Genomic DNA, 23,382 nt, shown 5'->3' with positions numbered 1-23,382 from the left:
AAGGCCGACAGCTTAACATCCAGAACCTGTGACAGGACCTCACGGGAAATGGGGCCTTTGCAGATGCCACTGAGTCAAGATGAGGTCGTGCTGGGGTGGGGGCCTCTTCCCGTGACTGGGTCCTTATGAGAGAGACACGGTAGAAGGCCGCTGATGACGGTGCAGAGACTTCAGGCGACACCCAGGATTGCCGCCCCCTTACCCCCTGCCCGTGTCGTGACCTCTGTCTTCCGACCAAGAGGATAAATTCTGTTGTTTTAAGCCACCAGTTTGTGGTGTGTGTCAGGCAGCCTAGGAAACTGATCCCATCATACTTGTTAATTAACTTTGGACTCCTAATCCAGGTGTTTCCCCATCTCCTATGATATTTCTATCAGTTTTTGGATATGTGAACATAACTGTTCTGTAAATATGAGTTTTTGCCATGAGCTCAGGCGGCCTTGACGCGTTGGGGGGTGATAACAGAGGAGACACCCCCGGCATTAAGAGCTCAGAGTAAAGGCGTCGCAGGAGAGGGGGACGCGGGGCCCGGCCCCCTGGCCAGCGGTGAAAAGTGTGGCCGGGCATGTCCTCACCCAGCTGGGCCCCTGGCTGCACAGGGGGGCTGTTCAGGGCACGTTCTGGGAGGGGGGACCCGGCGTGAGGACGGCAGAGGGGGACCCCAAGGGACACGGAGCCACGGAGCTTTGGGAGGGGAACCGGGTGCAGTGGGTCGGGGCCTGCAGGGCGTCCAGGGTGGGAACCCCCAGCCCGCGTGGGTCACATTTCAGCTTGTATTAACTGAAATCAAACAACGTTAAGTGTCAGGGGGACTGGACGTCAGCTGTGGGCCCGGCGGCCTCGCACGTCTGGTGATGACAGAGCAGCCAGCGGGACACGGCGGCCAGTCACGCATTCTGTGCCGGGGGGCGGCATCGGCCTTCAGAGGGGCTGGCGGGAGAGCCCCGGAGTGTGTCATCGGTTCTTCAGAGGAAGAGAGCCTTCTCTGGGGGCTCAGGCAGGTTTCTGGAGACGGTCTTCTTGCAGAGGGAATTCGAGGAGAAGCGGGCGACTGTGGGCAGACGTGTTAAACTCACCTTTCATCTAAGACTCTGTAGCGCGCGCAGCAAGGACTGGAGCGGCCCCGCTGACTCTCTCAGGCATCTGAGGTCACGGGGCATTTTCTCCCCATTTCTCTTCAGTCACGGAGGCTCATGACCTGCCAGTGACACCACCCACGGGGCCAGTGTACAGGGCTCTGGCCTCTTGTGCTATTTGGTTCCCAGGACGTTTTTCCAACTCCACGCTGCTCAGGGGGACGAACAGAGGACAAAACGTGTCGGGTCCACGCATGCCTGGACAGAGCGCCTGGGGGGCCGGGGCAGCTCGTAGGGAGGATGCTGCCTTTAGAGGGATGAAGACGTGATGGGCTCGGGGCCAGCGCTGCCTCCCAGCAAACCTCGGCAGGAACACACCAACGAAGACAGTCTTAGTGTGAGCGTTTCTCAAACCGTCGTGAGGACCAGAGCACGGGGGTCACAAGATACGTCCAGGGGAACGAGGCCAGGAAGGAGGCCGGAGGCTCGGGTGGGTCCGGCCCAGCTGCCTGGCCCTCCTGCCATCGGGACGTGGAGGGGACGCTCCCTCTGCCGGGTGTGGGCCTGTTGACTCATCCCAGCCTCATCTTTGTGCCCTCATGGCCCTGTGGCCCTAGTGTCGGGACCTCATGGGTGCGGGGAGGCCTGGCCATGTCGGGGTGCCCCCGAATGCTACCCTGCTGACCGGGTGGGGCTGCACGGCACCCACCGGCTGGGGGCTGGGGTCAGTGCGGGGAGCCGTGGGTGGGAACCAGTGTTCCTTAGCTGATGCGTCTTTTCGTTCTTCCTCTATTTCACCACCGGCTTCGCTAGAAGGAGAAGCACGTGCTGCCTTAGAGCCGGAAGCAGAGAAAGGGCTTGTGAGTTTCCAAGTCTCAGTGTTTTGGAGATGCCGGATCCCAGAGTCGGAAAGAAGTCAGCGCACAGGCTGTGGTTCTGGAAGAATTCATCCTGGCGAGATAAAGATTCCTAGAGAAGGGGAAGGCGAAGAGATGGAGGTGCGCAGAGAGCTGAGATGCTGCCGGTCCGGAGAGGAGACCCGCGCCCGGCGAGAGACGGGGCTGCAGCAGAGACCCGGCCGCCGGGGACAGACTCCCCGCCCCCTCCCCCGAGAGCAGCCTGGCTGGGAGAAGCCCCCAGACGCCCCACCGCCTCTGCCCTTCAGAGGCCTGGGGAGGAGGATGCTGGGGGAAGCTGGCTGGAGAGGCCTGGCGGTGCCAGCAATACCGAGGGCCAGCCACGTGGGCTGGCGGCCAGACGAGACGACCTGGGAGGCCCCAGGCTGCCCGCTGGCAGGGAGGGACACCCTTGGTGGATGCAGGGGGCACAGGTGCTAGAGGCCCCAGGCTAGGCTCTCGTCCCACAGTGAGGACAGGATGGAGAAAGTCACAGAAAATGGGCCGACGTGTGGATCGGATTTCTTACAACACGATCACAGTTTAGAAAGTGCTGAGTTCCTGCAAACCTACTTCGGGTTCGCTTAAGAGTTGAGGGCGATCTTGTCCTGATCGGAAATGATCGGAAGCGTCAAAAGTCCCACGTGTGTGTGTGTGTAACTGAGATTGAATCACATTCTGGACCTGAAAGCTTTGACGACTTCAGTTTCTCCATCTGTTTGTTGGAGAGAAAAATGACCTTGTGTGTTCATATTGTTAATTTTTTGTTTGTACGTTGCTTTTCCCTATAAAATTGTGACAGGCCAAGCTTCTCGGGGCAGGACTGTATTAAGAGATTTATTTCTCCACAGACCCCTGCACTGTGGCCAAAGCAGCAAGCCTGTGGGAGGCCGAGTTCTAAACCAGCCCTTGGGTCCCTGCGAGGTGCCCAGGCCAGGTTAGCCCCATCCTGAAGAGAGAGGTGCTGGCGATGGGGCGGCCCCTCCCGTGACCCGGCGATGATGCATAAACAGCCCTGGACGGCTGGAGGGGCCTGCACCGTGTGGCTAGCACCTGAGGGAGCCTCCAGCACTGAGAACCACCCTGGTCAAGAGCCAGCAGGAAGATGGGGCCTTGGTCCTGGAGCCTCTAGGAGCTGAATTCTGCCAAGACCCGGATGAGCTTTGGGGTGGGCCCTGGGCTGTGGGCTGGGTGGGGACGCACCTGCAGACACTTTGGTTCCAGCTGGTGAGGCCTGAGCCGGGGCCCACGGAGGCCAGGCTGCACTCTACCCTGCAGAATCCGACGGAGCGGCCGCGGAGTGTGGCTTTGAGCCCCTACGTTTGTGGTTCTCTAGAGAACTGGTGAGAAAATGTCCAGAAACCTGTGAGGGAAGCAGCCTGAGCACGTGTGCCACGGCGAGCCCAGCTCCAGGTGAGGTGGACGCTTAGGTGTGTTCATCCAGTCTTTGTCGGATGCGTCCCAGGCCCGGGAGAGACAGGCTGGTGGACATGGATGCGCTCCGGGAGGAGGAGTCTGAGAACATCGAACGAGGTGGTGCTTCCCCAGCAAAGCCTCTGCCCCAGGGCCGCCTGTGGTCTCGGGCCCAGGACGCTGGCAGCTGTGACCCTGGCTCCTAACTTTCATGGAATCCCAAAGGGTTGGGATTCACAGTTTGGAACAGATGTTGGATCTGAGCTCTCCCCTCCTTAGTGCTTTTCATCAAATATTGGAATGCAGAGATTAAGCAGTAGGGACGCCTGAGCTGCTTTCGGGGCCAGTGGTCGGCACAGGGTGGTGCCCAGGGGACGGGCCGAGCTGCCTGATGTGGGGCCTTTCCCAGGGGGGCACCTGGACCAGGGACCCGGCGGGAAGCTGGGCTTTTAAGGGCAGTGGATTCAAATCCCCCGAAGGCTTTCCCATGCAGTTGTGGGACTAGTAAGGCCAGTGGTCCAAGGAGCAGCTCCAAGGAAGCGGGTGAAACGGGGGCAGTGAGGCACGTGGCTGTGATGACTGTGGTTTCTTGGTGCCTGCAGCTCATCATCGTGGCGCCAGTGAGCCCTGCGCCCCTCCTCTGGGTGTGCCGGCTCCGACAGGGCAGGAAGCCCGCAGCCCCGGAGCCTCCCCACGGAAAGGACTAGTCCCTCCGTGGGGCCTACTGCACCCTTCCACTTGGGGGCACCGCCTCCACGCAGAAAAGAGGGCAGCCCGCTGCGGGGGGCAGGGGTTGCCGCGTGCCCGGCCTCTTCCCGCATGCGAAGCAAAGCAGAGAACAGGGCTGCCCAGCGTCCCTCTGTCCTCCTGAGGGGCAGCCTGGTCGGACGACTCAGGCTTGCAGAGTGAAATGGGGGCCCAGCTGGCTGAGTCCCGCAAACGCGCCAGAGCAGCACGAGGTCTGCTCTGCATGCAAACGTTCTCCACCCCCGACAGCATCTACTCCTCTGGAGGGGCCACCTCGACCCTCCACCCTCCTCACCTACTGCAGCTCACAGAGAAATCCAAAATGGAGACGTTTCCTCTCGTCGCAGAGCGAACTATGATGTTTCCAATATGCTTTTGTCAAACAGAAGACCACCCGCGGGCCCGGGGGGCCCTGGCCATGCCTCCTGTCCCCCCGCTCCGGCCAGGAGGCAGCAGGAGCAGGAGGCTGGGGTTCAGAGAGGGTGGGAAGGGGTGCATGACAGCCCCGGGGGCTGGACGAGAGCCCAGGAGGCAGCAGGGGCAGGGCCGATCTGCAGCGGGATCGCAGCTCCTGGGCTGCGACGCTGTGGAATCTGGATTTACCATCAGTGGGTCTTGAGTAAGGAACTCTGGGGCTGCTTCAGTGTCATCCGTCCCCACGTGTGTCTTGGGCGAGCGTGGCCCTGGTCTCAGCCTGAGAGGGAACAGAAGGCCCACCTCCGTGCTCCTGGGCAGAGGTGGACCGGTCCTCAGAGGCCGAGCGCAGTGGGCATTCCTCCTGGCAGGACGGCTGGGCGGGATGGAGAGGCCAGCACGCTTCACTCCCTCTCCCTGGGCTCCAGCCCATGAGACCCGGTTTCTTCAGTACCTGCCGTGCGGCTGCCCTGTGTGTGGTCTTGCAGATGCACAGACGGACAGACTGGGATACGCTGGTCCACGGATGAAGCCCCCAGACAGTCCTGGCTGAATCCAGCTTTCTCCTTACTGGCAGTAGTGTTCTCATCTCTAAAGCGGGAACTATGCAGACCTCAGGGAGCTGTTTGCCTGTTTACGTAGGTTTGGGTAAAAGCTATGGCTTCTCCGCTTACAGAGAGGCCGGTGCCTAAAGGCTCCCTCTTCTCCTTGGGCTCGCAAGGACTACGTTCCCCAGCATCCCCCGCGGACTACATTTCCCAGCATCCCTTGTACTAGGTGATGCTACGGACCTGGTTCCACCTGTGGGATGTAAAGGAAGTGATCCGTGCTTCTACATCTCCTGGGTGGATCCTGCATGTTCTTTCCCTCTCTGGCTGTGGAATGAAGACCACCCTTGGAGAATGTGCTGAAGGTGGCCGAGCCCTTTTCTCCTGTTCCCTCATCCAGTTCTGTCACGTGAGCAAGTGGTAAACTTCCACTCCTTGGAGCCAGTTTGGGTGTATCTGTTAAGGCAGGTAGCCTATCCAGCTCATATTTACATTAAACAGGCTGGTTGGTTGCAAAAAAACCTCATAGTAAGTACTCAATATGGTGACTCATTTTTACCACAATTCTCTTGGAAAGTATCAAGCACAATAAACATCCTAAAAAAGCCTATCTACTCATTTATAAAGAACCATAGAAGAACTGAAAATAAATAAACTAGATCATGTGGTTCAGGTGGAAGAGGTTTAAGGGGGTCTGGGAGGTAATTTAAAAAAAATATTTTGATCAAGCTCAGTGAGAGATGACTTGCTTCTAAGATTATTTATTTATTTGTTAGGGTTAGAATTGTAGCTTTAATTTTGGAGAATCTTCCTAATCTACATGAAGTGGTACAATTGGGGTGATAGCACACTATGATCAGCACACCCGCACACAGAGAAGCGGTTCCACAGGTAAAGACCCCCTGCCTATGCCCTCCCTCCTGCCCAGCCCCTCGCTCCAGCCTGCCTCCCTCTGCATCACCGGCTCCATAGTGCACACAGTCCTGACACCCGCACCCAGCCTTGGGGGGTCTTCCCGGCCAGCTGAGCCATTGCCCCCCGAGCCAGCTGAGACCCTGGAAGAGCATCCTTTCTCCTGCCCTTGCTCCTGACACCTCTAACCCTGATCCTGGAATCCCGAGTCCCTGTACCCTTTCAGGCACCTCATCGTGCCTCTGATGAGATCCCAGTGCCTCGGTCTGCCTTTCAAGATCTGGCCCCATCAAGTCCCCGTGACCGCTCTGTGCCGTTAATTCTTTTCATCCCTTGGTTTCATTCCTTCAGGTAAATCTCGTATCCAGATTCACCCCTCCTAGAAAACCCTCCCTTGCTCCCGAGCCCCTACGAGCTACTCCCAGGTATTGTCTCCCACCCCACCCGCCGTTTTTGACGCAGCCAATCCTAACCATAGAGTAAGCCAATCCCTAGTCCTTTATAGCAGCTCTCCCTGGGAAACAGGGACCGGGAGGAGGTCCCCCCACCCATCCTTACACGGAAGAAATGAGTGGAAATGATTTTGCAGCCAACAGGGACTGTGGGAGCTCACGGCACGTGTCACGTCTCAATGTCCTTCCCCCAGAATATCCATGTGGTCACCTCCCAAAGAGGAAAGTGGGGTGAGTGGGTTTCCTGGGACCCGGAAGCCAGGGCGGGTGCTCCCCCTTCATCCACGCACCTTAGGAAGTGATCCTTTATCATCTCTCTGGGTGGTCACAACTTGGAAGGAAAAGAGCAATAAAACAGGAATCGCTGTTTCCTTCTACCTTTTCCTGATTCTAAAGCTGCTTTGCTTTCACGGCACATGGGTTGTACAAGGAGCCCTGCATCTCAGGGTACCACCCATGTCTTTCTGGGAGGCCCCTCCTCACTGAGGCCTCAAGGGTCTGGGGAACCGGACAGCCGACGGGCCCCGGGCCTCCGGGGAAAGAGGCGTGCGGAAACCCTACCAAGCCCGTGTCTGTGCCCAAGCCATGTTCCTGCCCAGGATTTCGGTTCTTACACCTCCAGGGAACAACGTTTCATCTACACAATAAAATAAATGAAAACTGTTGAAAGTTGAAAAATGCAGGCTGACATGCGACAGGACATGATTCAGCCTTAAAAGCCCGGTGATTCTGACACAGGCTAAAATGTGGAGGGACCCCAGGACGCTATGCTGTGCGAGGTAAGCGATCACGGGTCAGACACCATGTGATTCCACTTAGGTGAGGACCAGAGCGTCAGATCCGCTGGAGAGTGGGTGCCAGGGGCCGGGGCGGGGGCTGGGAGTGTGTGTCTAGTGGGCGCAGGGTTTCCCTGGGAAGGTGAAGGGCTCCAGAGGCGACAGTAGCAGTGGCTGCACAACAGTGAGACTGTGCTTACTGCCCCTGAACTGGACACTTAAAAATGGGTAAGACGGTCAATTTTATGTTATGTGCTTTATAGCACAATTTTAAAAATGCAGGTCAGCTTTCTCAGGGTCCTGATCATCTCTCTAACCACTCCACCCCACGCCCGCGCCCTGCCAGATAGATTCACACCCGGAGGGAGGGCTCCCGCCCCCGCCCATCACCCGACACCCCTGGGTTCCCAACCCTTTCCACGCAGCGTCTACATAACCTTCCTCCTCAGAGGTGACAGGTAGCAGGTCAGACTGTTCCGATTAAGCTTCACAGTGAAATAAAGTATCAAAGTCTCTGCGCGGCTCTGCCCACCACAAGCAGGGCCCCCATGGAGCTGCTTTTGAGATGCTCTGAGGGTCCACCCTCCAGCTCCCTCTCACGGTGGAGCCACGGTGCCCTGGACCGGAGCCCCGGCTCCCAGCGCAGGCTGGGCAGACCAGGCCGGTTGCTTGTTCCCTGGACTCGGGGAGCTCCTCCCGGGACCCTCCTTGGGGCTCTGGGTGAGCTGTCTGCAGACCCCAGGGCGCGTCATGGGGAATTCTAGGTGAGAGAGATTCTGCCCAAGTCACAGGAGTCACTGGCTGTGCCTGTCTTCACTAGACCCGTCCAGAGATTCCCTCCAGCAGCTCAAGGCAAAGGCGCCTTTGAATCAACACCCCCCTCCTGGTCAGAGGCCCTGGGGAGATGTGTCCCTTGGGGGAAAAGAAACAGGGAAGGCCGGGAACCAGGAGAGCCTGGGTGTCTTTACGAGATCACCTCTGTCCTGGCACCTGGGTTTGAATCTGGAGGGTGATCAGGTATGTGGGGTGAGCCCAGCAGCATGGGGGGAGGGGTGAGTCCTGAGGGTCCTGCCTGGTGGTAGCGACTCGGAGTCCGGGGCCCTCGAGCCATCTTCCCTGCGAGCCCTGAGGATGCGCTGAGTAACTGGCCTGCGAAGGTGAGTAGGATCTGCTGGGTGGCCCTGAACAAAGGGTTATTCTTCGGACTCTATCAAAGGCTTGGAAGCAAGCAAACGCCACACAGGTAGCAGTTACGCCTATGCCCCCCTCTTCTGCTGCAGTTTCTGGAAACTGAGTGCTTACATTTAATCACAGAAGTGGAGCTTGTCTTCATTTGTGTCAGATTAGCCAACCACGTATACCCTCATTCATAGGTCACGTGGGCAGGATTTTTAAATTTTTTAAAAAATGTATTGATTGCCCAAGACTTAAGGGAGTAGGCATTGTCTGGAGGGTATTTTGGCACTTCCTATCAACATGTGAAAACTAGCGTTTTTGCTTCTAGGACGGTACCCTGAAGACACTCTGGCACAGGGATGTACAGAAGTCAGCAGAAGGGTGTTCCCTACCTGGTAACATCCCGTCTAGAGTGGAGACTGGGGGCCGCAGGCCGAGCCCTCCCTCTGGGAAGGAGGGGGCCTCTCTGAGCAGGAGTGAGACGTTCGCTGGCCAAGGACACGCCTTGCTACCAGCTGGGCCCAGGGCTGTTCTGGTGAAGGGCCAGCCCTCATCCCATGCAGACGCCTAGGAAACACTGTGATCTATTTCTATCAAAAAGAAGAAACCGGTGTGCCATGGGGGTCAGGGGTCTCTGTGCCCCTGGGCATGTTAAGCCGGGCTGCGTGCCTCTTTGCTCAAGGGCGCTTTCTGAAAAGGGATGCGGGGGCGGGGACTTCCCGCCTTGGGGAGAGTCAGGGAAAGACACTCATGTCTCTCTTTAGGCCCCTTCGGCCCGTCTGAGTCTCTACCTGAGCAGGGATTTCTTTTACAATAAAATCACTTCCTAAAACTGTTAAGGCGCATCGTCACGCATCATTCCGTTTGGCTCATTGCGTGTTCCATGCAGTTTTGCAGATGGAGGCAAGGCGCACAGGGCTTGTGGTCAGAGAGGTCGAGGGAGCCCCGTGGCTTTACGTCATATGTGTGATGCTGTGTCCCCCCACCTGGATCCTGGGAAGCTGGGGCACGCCTGTGATTTGTCCACGTCAGTCATTCATCCTGACTTGTACGGGGAGGCACTTGCTTCAACAGAGCAAGCCTCTTCTAAGGCAACGTAATTGCATCTATAGATATTTCACAATTAAGCAAATAACAATCAATGGCGATGATTGGCCCTTCCGTAGGTTTCCTGATGTATCTGATGAGGCCTCTGTAACCAGGTGCCACCCACTTTCCTCGAGTGGGACCTGCCTGCAGTATTCAGCCAAAACAACTAAATCCACAGATACTCCTGTGAGTGGGTGTGCGCGCGCGTGTAAGATGACAGCCTATTTCTTTCTGTGGATCCTGATCAAAGACATTTGGAAACCTCTATGTACATGCAGACGTGGTAGGACGAGTCTGTGCTTTTCAACATAAATTTGTTTGTTTCTTCCTTTCCCGAGCCTCAGAATGTCATGAGTTGGTATCACAGTGTTCGGGGTCTCCTCTCTCAACCTGAGGGGTGGGCGTGGCACCGTCGCGGGCCAAGCGGCGCCCCCGCCCCCGGCCTCCCCGCGCCGCCCCCGGCACAGAGCCTGGGCGGGTCCACTCACCTGCGGTGCGTGAGGAAGCTGCCACTGACGTGCCCGGAGCCGTCACAGCCCGGCGTGGGGCAGGACATGCCCTCCGTCTTGACGGACTTCCAGGAGAACTGGGAGCCATTGAGGTACCCGTCCTTCTGCCTCTTGGCCGCCAAGGGGCACCCGGACGCACTTCGGTGGGAGGCGTACTTGCCGGTGATGTGGCCCTGGCCATCGCACCCGGGCACGGGGCACCTGGGGGACAGAGGGACAAGCTTGGCTGTCTCGCCACCCTACGGCTGGTGGCCCCCCCGCCAAGGTCAAGTTAACCTGACACAAGAGACAAACCAGCATCCTCCTACTGCAGCAGAAGGAAAGAAAAAGAAAAGTCACGAAAAGACACCACCTAGCGGAGCCTGGCAGTAGTGCACCCTCCTGGAAACCCTGGTCCAGGCCCGATGGGAAGGTTTACCTGGAACAGCAAGTCCAGGCTTAGTGAGGGATGCAGATGCCGTGCGTGAAAAGGAATAACCAGTTTGTTGGAGCAAGTGAGATGCGGGCATCTGTTCGAGAGGCGAGTCACAGCTTTTATGGTGGAGATGTGCAAAGTCAATGGGAAACTGCAGGATTATTTTCAAAAGATAGTCGTATAAACCTGTGTCTTCTCAGGAGCTAGAGAATATTCGTTTGGCTATGTTTTCTGAGACCACAGGATACCCTTCCAGCTAGATAGGTTTTTGAGCAGCAGAGGTGGTATTTAGTTAAGTTTCCTGGCATAGCTTTGGCACGAGGTACCCCAGAAGCACTTTTTTTTTTTTTTTTTTTTTTTTTTTTTTTTTTTTTTTTTTTTTTTTTTTTTTTTTTTTTTTTTTTTTTTTTTTTTTTTTTTTTTTTTTTTTTTTTTTTTTTTTTTTTTTTTTTTTTTTTTTTTTTTTTTTTTTTTTTTTTTTTTTTTTTTTTTTTTTTTTTTTTTTTTTTTTTTTTTTTTTTTTTTTTTTTTTTTTTTTTTTTTTTTTTTTTTAATGATTAGGAAAATCATTGGTTAGAGCTAAGTTTCAGCAACAGGGTAATTAAATCGTGCTTCTGAAACTTCTCTATTGCAGGTATGGCAAAGGGCTGAGGACTCACAGCCAAACCACAAACACATTTTAATTTTAATCAAAACTTTTCTCCAAAGACACTGAATGAATGAGATTAAAATTTCAGGAAGATGGCAACAGGTTTATCTCACAGACTTTGGAGACCCAGGCTCACCGGGCAGCGGTTCGGGGCAAATGCCTGTGGGGAGGGGTAGGGGGCTAGCCTTCTACCCATCGTGCTCTCCATCCCACCTTAGCGAGAAGCAGGGTACAGGCAGCTAAGCAACCTCCTTAAGCTGGAAGTCAGCCAAATGTTCACTTTAGCTGTTGTAGTTAATGACTTCCTATACTCTCATGGACCTGCCTTTCCCAGTAAATTACACTGCTTTTCCCATCCAAGGTAGAGGGAACTTTCTTATACTTAGGTCACTCAGAGCATCGGATGGATGGATGTTTGGTTATCACCTCACCTGTCATTTAGAGGGTGTTTTTGGTCAGTTAGCAGGTATGCATGGTCTGGTTTCAATGCTGTGACCTCACACTTGACCGACCTCTCCAAGCCTGGCCTCCCCGCCAGCCCCCAGCTCCTCTTGACCCCGCCCCCTGGCCCCCAGCTCCCCTGACCCCGCCCCCCAGCCCACACACCTGATGGGCTCCTGGTCTTCCTTGTCCTCTTTGCTCTGTGCTATCCTGATGCCGCTCTTCTTGGCTCTCGGGCAACCTGAAAGGCTAAGGAAGAAGCGTGACTTCAGGAAGCGCCTAAGCTGTTCACCCCGCAAAGCCCCTTTCACCGGCGATGGGGCTTCGACGCAGTTTCCTCCAGCAGTTGGTGCTTCTTGGCATGAAAACGATATCCCGGGGGCAGCTCCTCTGTGCTCCCCCTAGGCCTTCAGACACTGTCAGGCCCCCGCGAGGGCGCCTAGAGCCTGGGTGGGAGAAACTGGTGTCAGGAGTCGCCAGGAGAGGCCGGGCTGACTTGCCAGAGGGGGTGAGCCTTCTGCACAGAAGGGGCCACGGGGAGGAAGAAACACAGGCCTCCCCATCCCTTTTTGGTGGCGTTCCTGTGGCCAGATTCCAGAGCCCTTCGTCTTGGGAGGGGGCGTGTCCTGGGCATCCGTCCCCATTTACTTGAATACGGCTTCCCATGGCATCTGCGGAAGGTGCAGTGCAAGTTGGCAAGTTTATTCTATTTAATTTTGGAATTTGGGGAATAGCGGCTCATGTCGTCTAAAGGAACTTTGCTAGCTGGAATGTCTATATATGAGTTTTTTTCTGTTCAACAACAGCTAACTGTAGGCCATTAGGCTATTAGATGTGAGATTATATAGAATAAGCGGGAATTTTTGCAGAGAACTGGAGAAGCAGGCACTGGACCGTTTCCGGAGCCCCCAGGGCAGTGTGGAGGCAGAGGCCCCAGGGCTGAGCCAGGGCGGGATGTGCCGTCCACTGGATCGTCCTGACCACAGTAGGTGCTTTCCTGCCGGGTCTGGCTTCTGTCTGAGCACGCTGGCCCTCAGGCAAGGGCCTGGCTGTCTTGGGGGGCACCCCCATCACCCCGTCACCCCGTCACGGCCATCTCCTTGGTACTGTCCCACGTTTATGCAGGCGCCTGGCTCCTCTCTGTAAAGTTGTAGCTCCGGAGCCCCCCGCCCCTTGCGTCCCCATTTTCAAACGCTCCAGCTCCCCTGGCACGCGGCCTCCCTCCCTCTGCCGCTTCACCTGTCACCCTCTACGGGACAGCAAAAGAGACAGGGTGCGTGCGCCTTGATTCACCCTCTCTCGCTCCCTCCACCTCTCTCCTCCTTTTTTGGATAAAAATTTAGAAAGTGGGGGCTGTGTTTTCACGCCTCTGGCCCCCCCGGGGTCTTCTGTGAGAACTGCTCTTATCCTGGCGGGTCACGGTGGCCCGCGGGAACCGGGACGCCGCCTTCGCACTGCAGGACCGGCTGCAGCTCCTGCCGCCCTGCTGGGGCCCGCGTCCGGCCACGGCTCGGCGGCTCCGCGATCTGCAAACTCCGTGGTCCGCTTGGCTTGCTCTGCCCGTGCTAAGCCGGTCCCCCCGCCAGGCCCTCCACTGTCCTCACGCTGCCACGGCTCCTTGGTCTCCAGGTACCAGGCGGCGATGACTCCCAGCTGCCCCTCTGCAAACCGTGCTCCTACGACCGCTGCCCGTGGGGACTGGGACACCTTCGCTGCTGCTGCTGCCGGAAAACTCACCGTCTTCCCCGGCCGAGCCCACGCCACTCCCGTCTGCTCCTGTCAGGGGCCAGGGGCCGGGTCACCTGTGGCCGTTACCGGGTTTTCTCTCCCACGAGTCCTGTGGCTCTTCCTTCCTGAGTGCCTTCCGAGTCGATGTCACTCCTGCCCGTAGGATGGGGTGTCAGAGCCGCAGGGCTCAGCTGCACGCGTGTGCGGTCTGCTTAGCCTCCGCCCACTTCCGACTCACTTCAGGATGGGCCCACACCCCTGCACGCAGCACCCAAGGCTCCTGGTTCGGGCGCCGCCACCAGCGCTGCTGTCCCTGCCCCACGCGGTCCTCTTGGAGGCTTCCGGCACGTCCCGGTCCCGGCCACGCCATCCTCGGGCTTCACATCCCTCCCCGTCTGCTTGGCCTCAGCCTGGACGGTCTTCCTCCAGGAAGTCTTCTCTGCCCACCTGCCACCCTGACAGCAGCCCTGGGGCTCTCACGGCCCCCGGTCCCCGTGGCGTTTCTCACTCCATCCTGGTGACTGTCCATTCGCTCGTCCACACGAGTGTCAGTTCCCTGTGTGTTTATTCTCTTTTCTTCCTCTGATTCCTAGGCCAATGCCTTGCGCAGAGCAGGTCATAGTTAGATGTTTGTCATGAGTTAATCAGTGAATGGTGAAGAGGGGTGGGTGGGACTCGCGGATCCTGCCTGGGAGCCCGTCTTTCCTTCCTGTGCCCAGACGGGGACCTTAGTGGTGAAGGGAAGCCACAGGCCAGGACGCTGGCCAGGGAGCCTGGCTCTGTCCTGCCCCCACCTCTTCACTCTGAACTTGGGAGAGAGGTGAGGCTCTGCGTCCTCGCCGACACGAGGCTGGGAGTGAAAATAAACTGGAACAGAACCAAAACAGAACAAATAGCGCAGCAGGGAACTTAGTCTGGACCCGACTCTGACTCCGAGGAAACCCTGGCTCTGACACGGGCTGGCCTGGAATCCTGGCATCCTTGTCTAGGTGAGGGAGTCTACAGCCAGCTCTCGCAGGCCGGTCTGGGCTCACCGTCACCTCTGAGCGTGGGTCCCGTGCGCTGGCCCCTCACATGCCCTTAGGAGAAAAGCAGCACTCGGAGAGTGAGATTATACATGCAAATGCTCTTGGTACATAGTGAGTGCTCAGTACAGCTTGTCTTTTGTTGTCAGAGAACGTTCTGGAGCCCGAGGGGTGCCACTGCTCTACGAGATGGGGAGGGGTCCCGGGGGAGTCAGATTCGTGCAGCATCACCGTTTGTGAAAAGCCTGGGTGCCACCTCTGCCTTGGAACACCCGCTCCAGGCCTTGGGGCCTGCTGCTATTTGCAGGTGGGAGGATGGCGTCGGAGGAGGCCTGGGGAGGCCACGGGGAGGACCTGGCCAAGAGGTTGCTGTGCCAGCCTGTCTGGAAACTGCAGAAACAAGCCAGCCTGGAGAAGGGTCAGGAGAAGAGAAAAGAGGCCTGGGAATAGGATCTTTGAGGGAGAGAGCTGAAGCAATGGATTTTCCTATCGTGGTCTGAAGACAAGAAGACCGAGACACAGCCTGAACCCCTCTGTGTGTGATGCTGAGTGAGGTTTCTCCACTGAGGACAGACAAAGCTTCTGATGTTGGGGATTTTTTGATAGAACATCAGAGATGGTCAACAATATTGATTAAAATAGACTTTAAAAAGCTTCAGAGGTGACGCTGAGACAGAAAACCACATCACCATTACAACCCAAACAAGAGCAAGGCAAACCAGCCCCCACCTGGGTGGGGGGGGGGGGTGACCCTCCTTTCCCTGTGTGAGCTTCGCAGGCCGTCCCAGGTGCAGAGGTCCGTCCACGACCAGATGTGTGACACTGGCGGTGGCCACTTGGCTGAGTTCTGTCTCCGACACATAATCGCTCAGAGCCTGTTTCCTCCAGGGCAGAGAGAAAGGAAATTACCTGCTGCCCAGGGTGGCTCTGAGGCTGGCGGGGCCGAGTAGACTTTCCTAGTTCCCGGGACAGTGCCTGGGACACACAGTCCTTGGTGGCAGCTACAGCAGGGAGAAGTGACCTCCTGTAATGTAGACAGCGTCTGCACGTGTGCATTCGGCCTGGGGGCCGGGGGTGGGGGAGTCCCAGCCACAGCTGCTCAGGGGCGCCCGAGGGTCCTCGTGCTGTGACTGCTGTTCCCCCTGGAGCCTGAGGATGGGCGTGCACACCTCTTTTCGTTGCGCTTCGCAGACCTTGCATTTTTCACCAGCTGAGGGTTGCAGCCACTCCAAGTCAAGCAAGCTCTGTTGGCTCCGTTTTTCCAACAGCACTTGCTCACTTTGTGTCTCTGTGTCACATTTCAATAGTTCTCGCGCTTTTCAAGCTTTTCTATTATTGTTATATCTGTTGTGGTGACCTGTGATCAATGATCTTTGATGTTTTACTATCACAAAAAGACTACAGCTTGCTGAAGCCTCAGATGATAGCTAGCATTTTTTTAGCAGAAAAACTAAGGTAATTACGTCATTTTGGACATAATGCTATTGCGCACTTAATAGACTACAGTATAGTGTACACATAACTTTTATATGTGCTAGGAAACCAAAGACGTGTGTGACCCGCTTTATCGTGGTCGTCGCTGTATTGCAGCGAGTGGTCTGGAACTGAACCTGCGGTATCTCTGAGGTGCCTGTGGCTGCCTGGTAACCTGGCACAATTTAGCAGAAGGCTGAGGAATCGGTCCCTGAGAGGAGTTTCCCTGTGGTTTGCATGTAGGTAACATCGCCTCATGTTCCTGGGAATGGATCAAGTAAGAGTAACCCCGAAAGACGTGTTTCTATGTGTACTTACGACCTTCAAGGGTCGTGGGGCCTGGGGGGCTGCTTCTGTCTTTCTGCAGCGTCCAGTGTGCACAGGACTGTTACCCTAGCCCCACTTCTGCTCAGCCAACAGCTCAGGCCCACTCTAACTTCTACGCATGGAAGGTATTCTCGGATAAAGGATACTGCGAAATGTGCTCTACTTTTAATATGCCACCCCCTGTAGGGCTGTATGTAGCACTGAAATGTGCTGAAAGCCAAATCAAATTTACTTTCCAAATGTACAGAGCAATCCTGGTGCTATTTAGTCCAGGCACAGAGTATAGCTTAAATCCAAGCTTAAATTACATTTCATTCACAAGTTTACGCTATACGAATATACCCACCATTCTAAAATATACGTTTAAATGCACGCACATGTTTAAATTATGAATAAATTTACATGATGTCAAACCAAAAAAAAGTAGTAAAATAGACATTTGGATACGAGCTGACCAGTAAATGTTCACTGTTAGTTTGCAGGCATTATTCAGTGCTGGGAATTCTGGCCTTGTGAGGACTGAGATAAATTCTAAGATAAATTTAAATAAAGAGTAGCATAGAGTGTGCTTGACTTAGATGCTTAACTAGAGCTTTATTTTATTTTATTTCATTTTCTCTAAACCGGTGATCCTACGCCGGGGATCCCATTTGGAATGTATTCACCCTTGTTCTGCATTCACAATACAGCAGCTGGCTCTGGGCCGCCGGGTAAAACCAGCAAGACAACCTGGCAAGGCTCCTCTCCACCCTGTGGTGCATGGCCGTGGCCCTGGGAACATTCGGATGTGTCTGCAGACACCTAGTTGTCACGAATGGGGATGGCGGTGCCACTGGCATCTAGTGGGTGGAGCCAGGGATGCTCCCCAACATCCTCCAACGCATGGGACAGCATCCAGAGCCGTCCCATGATCTCACCCCGAGTGCCCACATTGCCCAGGTGGACAGCCCTGGTCTAGAGAATGAGGTGTTTTTATCAAGTCAGTGTGAAGAATCCACCCATACATCGAGGAGTTCAGTTCTCCTTGTTGGTCATCATAATCCCTACTTTCCCCAGACCTGAGCCGTAGAAACGATGCTCCCAAACGGTTTGAAAGTGAACACAGAAGCCTGTGGCCTTAAGGAGGAAACAGCCCACCCTGCCAGCTCCGTCTCTAAGCCATGCTGAGCCAGCCAGCCCGGGGGTGCCCCCTGCTCTGAACGCCGGGATCTGGTCACTCGGGCGGCCACACGGTGTGGACCCCCCCCGTGACCCACACAATCCACTCAGCTTGTGGACAGTGCACGGGCTGTGGGGTGACTCACACCAACTGTCCTGACTCCCTCCCTCCCTCTCGCCTCCCCCCTCCTTTCTCTTTTCGCTCCATTTTGTTGCTGTTTCTGTTGGGGAAGCATTTAAAGCTGAAAGGCTCATCCACATTCCGACCGCCCACTTTATAATTTGATTTTAGAGGGTGGCAAGGCGACGGCTATGTTGTAACATGGTTTGTTTATTTGTTAGACGCAGCTCCCCTTCCCGCATTGGAGACTTCGAGTTACGAGGGTCTCCGTTCAGAAAGGCTCTTGTCCTGACCTTGGCTTGTCGATCCTGACTGAACACGACAAGGAATTCTTGCTCCTGCCCACGGGGTCTAGACCCACCTTTGTGCAGGTGTTGTACCAACAGGCTCTTTCAATCCACTTCTAACATAGGGCCTGGTGTAAGACAGACGTTTGTAAACTATTCAGCGACCGTGGGCCTCTTGCTGTCTCATATGACTGACTCTTCACGCTGTACTTAGAAACTCCCTGCTCTTTGGGACCGGCGGGGCCTGGGATTTGTAAGGTCAAGCTTTTCTGTGTGTTCAGCTCTGCTGATCCCCGCTTATAATAACTGTACAGCTTTGGCGCTCAAATCTCAATATTTAAGAGGTCCACTCTCAGTGGGATTAGCATGCTTGTCTCTCAATGGCTGTTCTCTGGCATCTTATAACATCCTGGCTCTTTTTCTCTTCCCTTTTCAATTTAGAAAGACGTGCTCCTGGGTGACTTGATAAACGTTTCTTGCAGATGGAGCCAGTGGCACCATGAGGGGGACGTCACAGGGGGGCCATGGTCCCGAGAGCTGGTGTTCTAAGTGAGGCCCCTGGGGACAGCCCCGTTTTGTGCGCGAGGGTCTCTAGACCCTTAATTCACCAGTGGAGGCAACCTGAGCCCCCGTTAAGGGTCCCTCGCATGGAGGGGGTGTTTGCGGGAGCGAGCTGTGCATACCTCCGATGGGAAGCGTAGTTGCCGGTGATGTGCCCAGAGCCGTCGCAGCCAGGGGTGGGGCACCTGCAATAACAAAGGCACATGGAAAGGCATCAAACCCCTGAACAAGTCACTTTCTTACTTATGCAGTTCCAAAGTCTCTTTAATGCTGAGCCTCCCTGGGTGAGGAGGTGAGATGGAGCTGGAGGGTCCCCGCCGGGCTCGTGGGGCGTCTCCATCCTCGTCCACCACCAGGTGCGGCTCGGACCCCTTCTTCCCTCTGCACACAGCGGTGCCGTCCAGGGACCAGCGATCTCGCGGTGGCAGCTGCCCCTCTGCCGCAGCCGTGCAGCACCTTGGTCCCCAGGTGTTCACCCCACATTCCCACCCCTTCCGTTATTACTTCAAGTCCAGTGGAACCAGTCACAGCAGGGCCTGTTGCCGCACCATCCGAACACGATGCGAGACTGTTCATGAAAAGGCACACACGGCGGCCCGAAACTGGTCCCCGTCTAAACTCAGAACAGCGGCGTGGCAACAGGCCCGTCACAGTGGCCCCTCCCAGCCCTGCCCCTGGTTGGCCCCAGAGGCCAGTGCGGGCAGCCTCCTGTGCCAGCCCTGAGAGTTAGACTAGCTGTCTTTCAGACCGTCATCGGGCACTCAGGTAGCTTTGATTTACCTTAAAATCCTTCTTACTTTTAACTGACTTGAGTAGGGAGTAGGGCACAGATCTCTCTCGGTCAACAAGCCAAGTCAGCTGAGACGCTGAGATTAGTTTGGGCACCTACGCTGCCTGTGTTTAAACCTTTCCAGGAAACTCCGTGCAGTCTCTTAACTACCACATTGCCACTGTGCTAATGGGAGCGGATGTTTTTAAAAAGAGTTTTATGGTCATTGCCCTCCGTGGAACTTCTTAAATACTCCATCTCAGGAATAAGCAGTCCTACAAAGACACTTTCACTTCAACCTACATCAGCTGCATTTGCACCCACCAGGAATGTAAGAATTAAGGACAAAAATTAAGAAAGAATTTTTTTTCTTTTCACTAAATTTTAACTCTCAAGAGACAAGGATGAGATGATTTAGTAACAATATTACCACCCAGTAGTAACCCTCAGATCATGCCCTGTGCTTCCCCCACGCCCCTACTCAATGAGCATCTGAATTCCTGGCAAGGACAAAAATCACAAATTAAAAATGGTTAATAAGTGTAAATGCTTCTAAGAGATTTCAATTTGCTTTCCACTCAGAAAGCCACCCTGGATATTGGATGTTGGGTTGAGGCCAGCAGATTACCTGCTTACAGACAGACTTTCTCAAAATCAGTGAGAGTGTCAGGGAGTGTGATGGGCATTCATGCAGCTGGGCTGAGTTCAAGGGTGTGAATGTCCCAGTTTGACAGATGTGCAATCAATTGTTGGTATTTAGAAACTGCCAATTCTCATTTAGTCCTGAGAAAAGGAACATGATTACAGATCTCAGGTATAGAGTTGATACTTGGCATAGCCTATAAAGGGTTAAAGTTTATAGACTGTGCTGTGGGAGAATAAAAAAGGCACTGAGGGAAAAGGTGTCGAGAAATCGTCGATGTGTGTAAGTGGAATCAGGGTTTAAAAATAGGAGTTTGGGGCAGAAGGAGTTTAACGCTGTCCTTCCATCAAAAGAATTCCCTGAATCAGATTGTTGGCCTGACTGTCATTAAAGTAACAGCTGTTCAGGAACTGAAAGTTTGATCTCAAGTCTATTCCATCAATAATGACCTAAATGACTGAATTTAACTGATTTCCCAAATGACACCTCATGTGGAGACACCCCCAACCCCAGAGGGAGGAAATTTTGAAAGCAATAAAAATCATTCTAAGAGAAGGTAATCTGCATTCACATTTCTGTTTTGAAAATGTATCAAGAAACAGTAATGTTTCCTACCAGCCAATAATATACATGTGGCCTTGCTTTTCGGTCAAAAGAAAAAAATCCTTAAAGTCTTCCTAATTTAAGTGCCTAGTGCAAATTTATTTAAAATTTTTTCATTTAAACATGAGTAGAAATTTTTTAATGTCTTTTTTTTGATAGAGGCAGGAGGAGGTTGACATATTTTGTCCAAATTTAAGTAGGCATTTTAATCAAAATCATGCAAATGAAAAACAGAATTTACTAATTAAAAAAAAAGAGAAAAGGATTTTGGAGTAGTTTTTGTGTGTTTAAGCCATTTACAAATGCATCATCTGATAAAAAAGAGGCATGTGAAATGTCCTTTGTCACCATGAAAACAAAGAAAATGTTACTGGCTAATTTTCAGAGCTTTCACAGTGTCAGGAAAGAATAAACATCCCCCAGAAAGGGGCCTAGCTTTCGTGAAAGGTTTGTCATTATTTTCAGGGTTTCAAGTTCGGCCGCTGGGGTCCAGTCCCCGGCCTGCCACTTGCTGGCTGCGAGAACGTGGGGAAATTAAACCTCCAAGGTCACGCCCCTCAGCCGGGGGAAGAGGACGGAGGAGGGGGCTTGTCTGTGCCTGTTGGGACCTGCCATCCCCTGGAGCTTCAGGACCACAGGGCTCCGTGCAGGCTGTGAACGCATGCTCACAGCACCCACCCCTGAAAGAGCCAGCTCTGGTTTCTCGAGGGTGCTAAGTCGGCCTTTTCCTCTTTAGATGGTGCTCCTGGAGCACACGAGGCAGCCCTGGACGGGCCCTCAAATATTCTTTCTTCTACCAGGCTCTATGGTGCTCATTTTCATGTTCCTGTTCCAGACTTTAAGGCTTTTGGAAACTCTGAGATGTACATACAAATTTCCTCGCTTTAATAAATCTCATCATTCAAAAATAAACAGCTTTCTGAAGTCGGTGGATGTGACAATTCATGCAGCAAAAGGGGTCTTTTCTCCAGGACCCTTGGTAACAGGCTGCTGTAAAATCAATGAGCAGAAATTCGATTTGCACCTCCCCATCTAAGAGCACGTCTTTTCCATGAAGGGAGGCCCCTGTGGGATCACGCAGATCCCCCGTGGATAAGATCAGAGAGCAGCAGGTGCTGCACAGCTTGGGTTTAGAAATGGCGCAGAGACTGACTGGGTTTCCATGGAAACTCCCGACAAGGCAGGCGCTGTGCTTGGCGCTTGGCGCCTGGCGCCTCGGGGAGGCCACCCAAGCCGATGGTCCACCAGGTTCCCTGCCAGTTGTCACCGATACTCGTACCAGGTCTATTTTAAGTTCCTATGGTTAGAGATGTAAAGTTGTGATAAATAAAACCCTTGCCTCTTCATTTTTTCCTCTCCACTCCAAAGGTAGTATTGGTAAAAACACTCTGAGACAGGAAATGATGAATACGTTGTCTTAGAATCTCTGTAAATTCCAGACAAAAATATTGGTGATTCTTTGCCTTGTCTGTGATCTTGCATTTGCCTTGGAATTTAAGCAATATCGAGAGAAAGTAATTTGGGGGTAGTTCATGTTACTATCTGGCTGGAAAAATTGGTCTTGTATAGACATTTAAGAATATCGATGGAAAAATCATAATAAAATGCTTTAAGCCATGTTTACATTTTTGCAGAATCCAGGCCAAAATCTACAAAAAAGAAATCAGGACCACTCACCAACTTCTGGATTTCTGATTTCCTGGAGCTAGCCCTTCTCAGTAGGAACGGACTAGATTTCTGTGCCTTTTGTAGGTCTAGGACGTCAGAAACAGCTCTGAGCCTGAACATCCTGGAAGGCCCTTTGTGCTCACGACTCACTTAAACACCTACCCCCAAGAGAATCATTGTGGCTCACACCTCCACGGGGGTCTGAGACGTATCATCAAAGGAGAACTTACTATCCGTGCATTACAGTACGTATCGTGGAAATCCTCTGATGTGCACAGGTGCACATCTCAAAATGTGGCCACAGACCAGCCTCTCCCCTGTGCCTCTGATTCGTCCTTCTGTAAGACAAATAACCCCTTCCTGTGATTTCTCTCCCGTTTACAAAACCACGACCCTGACACAGGGTAGCAGAAATGGAAACAGTTCAATCTACTGACTGATGTCGTGTGATCACCTAATTATCATATTCCATCATCCTCTCTCTCTTTTGAAATGAAATGAGGATTTGCTAAGTAGTTGTATTAAGGCATTTAAAGTACAGCTTTTTCTTTGCAAGAGGAGGGCCTCTCCTTAAACGATGCACACACTGTGCCCGTGCTGCTGCCTGTCCTGGGCTGAGACAGGTGGGCTGTCACATCGGCCCGTCGACAGGGAGGCGGCGGACTCCCCAGGAAGGCGTCCAGGGCAGCCTCAGATGCACGTCCGTTTGTTATCAGCAGTCAGGGCTGCCGGACATGACATGGGCAAGGACCCAGAGCCGGGCAGTCTCTCTCCATCCACCTAGAGGCCGGCTTCGCCGGCCACACAGCAGGACCCCTGAGGGTGTTCGGGCCTGGGAATGGTTGTGGTCCAGTGTAGTCCCGTCTGCCCCAGCACCTGCTACACCGGCAGGATGGGGCAAGGGCAGCCGGTCTCCCCCAGAGCCGGTTTGCAGGGAAAAATGTTTTGAGGAGATTCATCTTGATAAAGTCAATTGCATATTTTAAAAAATCTTTCAAATAAAGGCTGAAAGCACTGCCACAGGTTTGAACTGTCCCTGGGGCTCACCTCGCCCGTTTGAACCCACCCTACGAGGTTGACCTGCAAACGTGCCCTGATTCTGAGTGTAGTAGCTGAAACAGACAGAACAATGCTCACTGAACATGTGGGATAATAATTTAAAAGGTGAAACTGAGATTCCGGGAGCTCTTTGAAGAATTTCATGGTGTGCTTCTTTAATAGCCTTTTTTGTCCCTTTCTTTCATGACCACTCTAACAGGAGAACTCGTTAAATAAAACACAAAATACTCTCAATTTTGAATACTCTCAATTTTAAAAGAAACCATGAAAATGTAAAATTAGGCCTCGTTTAGAGTAGGAAAATATATTTGTAATATGATTCAGGTCACCTACGTAAAAGACTTGCCCTGTTTATATAAAAAGTTCAATTCAAAAACATTGTTTTGGCTTAAAGAGATGTGGTTCTAAAAATTTATATCTTTATTTTGAATTTTTTGTCATATAAAT

At 53.5% G+C, this 23,382-nt stretch overlaps 1 protein-coding gene across 1 annotated transcript in view; it reads right to left on the bottom strand.

The window, feature by feature from the left end:
* The window catches only part of MYT1L (myelin transcription factor 1 like), a 142,368-nt gene that overhangs the window by 19,004 nt on the left and 99,982 nt on the right, over positions 1 to 23,382 (bottom strand). The window contains 3 exon segments of the mRNA XM_007469249.1: positions 9,988 to 10,209; positions 11,679 to 11,762; positions 18,316 to 18,378. Coding sequence (XP_007469311.1) covers positions 9,988 to 10,209; positions 11,679 to 11,762; positions 18,316 to 18,378 — 369 coding nt within the window.

This window comes from Lipotes vexillifer, unplaced genomic scaffold (genome assembly GCF_000442215.2).
Source record: "Lipotes vexillifer unplaced genomic scaffold, Lipotes_vexillifer_v1.1 scaffold356, whole genome shotgun sequence".
NCBI lineage: Eukaryota > Metazoa > Chordata > Mammalia > Artiodactyla > Lipotidae > Lipotes > Lipotes vexillifer.
Note: the sequence above shows the minus strand (reverse complement) of the source record. Positions and strands in the feature narration are given on the sequence as shown.